The 6,720-nt window shown below is 41.6% G+C and overlaps 1 protein-coding gene across 1 annotated transcript; it reads right to left on the minus strand.

Annotated features, from left to right (window-relative positions):
* Positions 1-425: 425 nt before the first annotated feature.
* On the minus strand, positions 426-4,663 carry chia.1 (chitinase, acidic.1). The gene is made up of 12 exons (XM_035766668.2): positions 4,598-4,663; positions 3,755-3,822; positions 3,546-3,575; positions 3,060-3,264; positions 2,902-2,958; positions 2,382-2,547; positions 2,083-2,207; positions 1,790-1,913; positions 1,463-1,645; positions 1,158-1,274; positions 919-1,045; positions 426-763 (listed from the first exon to the last, which is right to left on the minus strand). The coding sequence occupies exons 2-12, from the start codon at positions 3,777-3,779 to the stop codon at positions 555-557; spliced, it is 1,368 nt and encodes a 455-aa protein (XP_035622561.1). The 5' UTR covers positions 3,780-3,822; positions 4,598-4,663; the 3' UTR covers positions 426-554.
* Positions 4,664-6,720: the final 2,057 nt, after the last annotated feature.

Consider the following 6,720-nt stretch of genomic DNA (forward strand, 5'->3'; position numbering starts at 1 on the left):
ACTAAATGCTTGATATACTGTATGCATTGTAGCTCTTTCCTGCAGTCAAACGAATTCAGGCTGTATCACAACCGGCCGTGATTGGGAGTCCCATGGCAAAATTGACGCAAAATTGGACCAGCGTCGTCCGGGTTTGGCTTGTGTAGGCGGTCATTGTAAATAAGAATTTGTTCATAAGCGACTTGCCTAGTTAAATAAAGGTTCCATTTAAACAAATGTTAACACATTTAAAATGACCAGATTGCCTTCTAGTGGCCTCATGGGTAGAACGTTGTTAATATTTTTCATAATTTCATAATCAATATACAGGATTGGAAAAAAACTCTGAAAATCCTGTGATTCTATGTCAAAAAAATTATACATTCACATTATATGTTTTTTTTTATTGACGAAGATTGTAGCCAGGCAAACAAGAAAGGACAAAATGAATTAATAATATATTTATTTTCATGACTAAGTTGCTACGGTAGGTTATTGCCGTAACAGCATGTTGTCATTGAAGGTTGTTATGGCATTCTAACTAATTAGTCCTACAGTACATAGCTAGCAGTAATTCAGGGCCAGTTGCAGCACTTGCAGGCATCAACATAGACCAGGCCGGGCTGGCATTTGTGCAGGTAGGTGTTGCCACGGAAACACTGGAAGTAGGTGGTGTTGTCGAAGATGTTGACATACAGGCCGTCTGGGCGTCCAGAGCAGAAGTTGAGGATGGGGTCTGGGGTGGTGGTGGGTGCCCGAGTGGTGGTGGGCTTGGGGCCGAAGCCTGGGAGAGGGAGGGAGAAAGGGAAGGAGGTATGGAGAAAGGGAGGAGAGTTTGAGATGATATATAGACCTACATACTGTATAGCTTTACTGTACTTGACTTAGAGGTTTGTAAAGTCAACTGAATTCAATTGAACTGAATGTAAGTTCATTTACCCAGAGAGTTGCGGAGGTGGTTGACGAGAGGGAAGGGGCCATCAGCACAGAAAGCACCACTGAAGTCATCCATGTCCAGGGTCCACACAGAGGCTCCTCCCAGGTTCTTGGTCTTCAGCCACTGGACCTGATGAAGCAAAGAAGACACAGACAGATGTGCTAACATGGACATGGCTTTAGAGATAAATCAGTTGATTGCATGATTGATTGATATTGACTCAGATGTTCCTGGCATGTACCTTGGCAGCGTAGCTCTCCTTGCTGTCGTAGCCCACCCAGGAACTGCCTTTGACGGCGTAGGGGACCTTCTGCTCATCAATCCATTCGATAGTGGCACCGGAGGTGAAGGAGCAGACCTGGGAGGAGCGAAACATTCAGTTAGATAATGACAAACAAACAGATAAACAAACAAACTACACAAAATGGCGTATAGTGTTTTGAGATTCGTGGCCTGTGTGCTTTGAGTAAAAAAAGAATATATATATATATATATATATAGATCAGATGTATGATCATGAACATAGTTATTAAAGTTTTAGCGCACCTCGTAGTAGGACCAGTATCCTGCGTCCCGGGTGTAGGGGCCAGCGTCAGCCGGGCCGTTTGTGGGGGCTCCCAGGCCAGTGTTGGAGGTGGTGAGACGGTAAGTGCGGCCATAGGTGGGGAAACCCATCAGCAGCTTCTCAGCGGGAGCCCCGTTGTCCAGCCAGTAGGTGATGGCAGAGTCCTAACACATAGGGACAGGTGGATAAGACAAGGGAGCTACAATGGAGGACATCTATACCAATATTTCCTATATTTACATAATTTCTTCACAAGTTTCCTGGTGAAAAACTTGGTGTAGATGTTAAAAAAAGAAAGTGTGTCTTACGACATTGAAGTGGTAGTGTGTCCCTGAGTCATGGCTGCTGCGGAACAGTGGGCTATTGTGTCCTGTGGCTCTCTCCCAGTGTCCGTGGAAGTCATAGGTCATCACGTTGATGAAGTCCAGAGAGCTGCAGAGACATGAATAGACAGGGGAATTAAGTATATAAAGTGTGTTTGTTTGAAAAGGAGAGCGAGGGAGAGAGATAAAAAAAGAGAAAGAGAGAAAACAGAGACTTCAATTTATATCAAAGATATCAGCTGAGTAGGTTTCTCCCAGACCCATGCTGTCTACAGTACCTGGCGATCTGGGCCACCTCGTAGCTGGAGTTGATAGTGGGCTGAAGAGCAGCCACGTTGGCAGACAGGAGCAACTGGGTCAGCCTGGTGTCTTTAGCGTCATTCTCAAAGGCCTTCTGCAGCTCCTGTTAAGCCATACATAGACATTAGGTACAGAAAATAGTCAAAACTATATGGCCCTTCAGGCTGAGCTGGATAGACAGAGCTACAACGATAACAAGCCACAGAAAATGACAGAAACACATTGAAAAATAAAGGTGCAAATAACTGTCAGTAAAAAAGTTTATGTGCAAGCTTACTCTGACGAGCTTGGTGAATCTCTCCCTGTCTCCATCGGGGCTGCCGTTTTGAGTGGGGAACTCCCAGGCCAGGTTGAGACCGTCAAAGCCATGGGAACGCAGGTAGCTGATTGCAGACTTGATGAAGGCCTGGCGGCCCTCAGGCTTGGACACCATGCCGATGAATCTAGCGGGGTGGAGGGAGACAATGTAAACCGTTTCTCTGGTCCTGAGTCTATTGATGTGCAGAAGTAGGGAAATTGAAAACAATATGATAAAACACTATGATAAAACACTATGATTAAACACTATGATAAAACACAATGATTAAACCTGATAAAAAAAAGGAGTGGAATGGGAAACAATAAAAACCTGCACCATTGAAATTGACTTTTTTAGATGCTGGGTACAAAAACACAAATCTGTTTAATGTGGAGTAGTGGAAAGATGTGAAAGTAAAATTTTATCTTATCAAAAACCATGCTTTTGGAGAGCTGTGAAATCGCAATAAAATACTGTGAAGAACCAATAAGAGACTTACGGGCTAAGTCCATTGACTGTGCCTCCGACAGACAGCAGAGTCTTCATCATTGGGTTCCTGCAGATCAGAGAAGTAAGATCAGGAGTCAAACCTCGTGTTCACCATGGAATTATTAACTAAGGCCCAACTCTCACTGATGTCAACCCAGAGTCACTCACACATTCTTCAGGTGGTTGAGGCTCGTGTAGAGGGTCTCGTCATTCCACTCGATAGGGGCGACCTGGTTGAAGCTGTTGATGGTGGCCAGGGCGTAGATCACGTGGGTGCAGAGAAATGGGTCGATGTTCTCGGGGGTGAACTTCCCAGTGGTTGGGCGATACTGGGACCAGTTGGTCATGTGACACACCAGTTTGGTGGAGGCAGCTGAAGGTAGAAGAGGAAATCTATCCAGAGACTGAATTTCACATTGACCCTTTGGGGTGCTCTAAAATAATGGGTTGGATTATTTTACTTTATGGGATTCCTAATTTTAAATGCTTATGTAGGATGCATGAATTTGAGTAGGATTACCGAGCCTCAGAGGTGTAATTGGGGCTCAGATAAGGAGATTTAAACCACAGAATTAGATTGAACACAATCTTAATCTCTATGGTTTAAACATGTCAATTGAGAAATGTAAAAAAGTTGATGAGGGAAACGCTTACCAGTCTGCAACATCAGCAGAAGGCCCAGACCTGAGGAAAGATTACTGAGTTAACAGAGTAGACACTAGGGACTCGTTTGCCAGTGGGTCATGTTGAAGAATAAGATCAGGATGATGATAATGATAATGATAAGGAGGATGATGATAACGACAAGGACGATGGGGATGATGATAGTGATGGTAATGACTGAAGACGGCATAGGCATGTACCTGCAAGCACAGTAAGTCTGGCCATTGTTTTGTAAAAATAAAGTATGTTTTCCTTAGAAACAATGTACCTGAAAGAAAGGATAGATTATTAAAATAAATGAATACATACAAATAAACAAACAAATGACTTAATAAATACATTCTTAAATATAAATATATAACGAAATTGTATAATTATGCAATTATAACATTTTATACATGAAATACTTTTTAAAAGCAGAGTGCAATTCTGTTGTTATGTTGTTCATTCAGGTCAACCAAGTTTGTAAATATTAGATATCACAAAGTATTGGATTAGTGTTTGTATTTCACAATCTCTAACATTTAGTAACCCATGTAACTATTGTTCTTGATTAGCTGGATATTAACACAAAATCACATTCATGTATACCCAGACCTAGGTGAAATGTATAAACACTTTCAAATACTTGAAGTGCACTTCACATACTGTAACTTGACTGGTATAATGGAACCAATTAAAAAGTGCCCAAAAATGTAGTTTTTAAAAACATTTTGAAACGTTTGAAATGTAACCTTTATTTACGCCCTGGCCACCATAACCAAAAGGGTCAACTCCACCCACCCTGCAGTGTATTCAATCATGTATTTGAACCAAGCCTGATCTAAGCATACACACACTTATATCCACTGTAACAAACCTAAATCTTTTCAAATGCTATTCACACGTTAATTAATAAACACACTGTTATCACCATGTCATGCATGATAAGTAAGTTGCAACATAGCGGTGATATTACATATGAAATTACAAGCTATGTTACATACATTAATATAACATTACATATTACATACAACACATGAATATGGATGTGATCGTATTACCTTTCTCCACCAGTGACAGAGGGCGAGTCTCTAGCTGTGCTTTGTTCTTGCTTATTTATACTTTTCACTTTCCTTAATAATAATTGGTATCAAAGTGCAAGTGATAAGTTTCCCGGCTATTCTGGGTAGTGGGAGATTGACTGATTAGGGGAGACCGGAGTTGGCTTTCACACTTTTTACTCTCGTGTATTTCTCAGCCCTAGTATATCATACAAGACTCTTTTAAGCCTTAATAGAAATACCAAGGCCTTGGGTTGACATACAGTAGGGACCCTTTCTATCCTCATATCGTATTCCAACGTTGAGCTAAAAGCCATCAAACACATGCTCCATTCTTGGGTTGGTTGTCACAGTGTTTGCTAGTTGCTTATTCCTTTTGTAACAGGAACTACAGTCTTAGAAATAGCCAAGCCTTTCTTTGATCGAAAAATATTCCCAACAAAATTCTGCATTTTATGCCGTGAGAGCAACATATGACATTTTGAGTAAATGTGTTTGTGTATGCATGTCTTTGCATACACATGTGTACGTGTGTGTATTTCACAATGTATGGATGGTGTATACCATGTGTATATTCTGTACATACGACTAATAAAAACGTGAAACATGTCATGCTGACATGAATTGACCAGATGGATGAGATCTTTCAAATAATTGACATATTTTAATATTACACAGCAATCTCTAGATTGGTAATAATAAGGACTGTGACAACCAACCCTTGAGACAATCAACCCAGGTCCCCCCTCCCTAATAGATGAAATGACGCACACTAGGTAAAAGGGGCTATTCATCCTGATATTTCACAACTGACATTATAAAGCAATCTTTGATCATGCTACATCATCCATGCAAATTCAACAGTGATAAGGGAATAAAAAACACAGTGGAATAGGAACGTTTTAAATACAACCCCAAGGTGTTTATTTAGTCACATTTACAAGTGCCATCCCCCCTTCACATTTCCATTCAATCACAGATTTAGATTGGCCAAACGGTATCATAACATATCAACATTTCAGCCCGACCAGCTGACAGGCAAGCACATCCTAGCAGAGAGGTTGCCCTTTTTAACCACTGATACAGGGACAGTGTTTTCACCCCCCTAATGCTTCAGGTTAGTATTAGGGGGAGAGTAACTGATCCTAGATCTGTGGTTACGGGCAACATCTACTTTGAGCACCATCATAGCTTCCACCATGAAGTGAGAGATGAACCGACCAATCAGACTTCCTGAAGTTGACACAACATTCCAACAGTTTTTGGACATGATGTCACCTTAGTATTACAGAGATATCTGATGGTAGTGTTAAATATGAAAAGCGTTGCGTTAACAAAAACATTTACACACACACACACACGCGCGCACACACACACACACACACACACACACACACACACACACACACACACACACACACACACACACACACACACACACACACACACACACACACACACACACACACACACACACACACAAATGAATATGCTAGCATTACGTACATAACCAAAAGGGCAACAACAGTCCATGGCTGAGGCAACCTTCCCGATTGGGGTAGAATAAGTAAGGGCAGATCATGTGTACTTGTGCGTCTTCTCAGACCTATACCAGTGCTGGGTGAGGAAGGAACAACACTACCCACCAAACAGTAGGCTCTGAGTTGTGAGCTAAGTGTGTGCTAACAACTGTACTCTCGCAGCACAGTACAGCACAGTATAGTATCTACAGACCGATGATAAGTGAGATCCAGTGTACAAATACATTGATTGTATAAAACATTAGGAATATCTGCTCTTTCCAGACTGACCGGGTGAATCCATGTGAAAGCTATGATACCTTATTGATTGATGTCACTTGTTAAATCAACTCCAATCAGTGTAGATGAAGGGTAGGAGACAGGTTAAAGAAGGATGTTTTAGCCTTGAGACAATGATTGTGTATGTGTGCCATTCAAATGGTGAATGGGAAAGACCAAAGATTTAAGTACCTTTGAACGGGGTATGGTAGTAGGTGCCAGGCGCACAGGTTTAAGTGTGTCAAGAACTGCAGCACTGCTGGGTTTTTCACACTCAACAGTTTCCCGTGTGTATCAAGAATGGTCAACCACCTAAAGGGTATC

This window comes from Oncorhynchus keta, chromosome 21 (assembly GCF_023373465.1).
Source record: "Oncorhynchus keta strain PuntledgeMale-10-30-2019 chromosome 21, Oket_V2, whole genome shotgun sequence".
Lineage (NCBI taxonomy): Eukaryota > Metazoa > Chordata > Actinopteri > Salmoniformes > Salmonidae > Oncorhynchus > Oncorhynchus keta.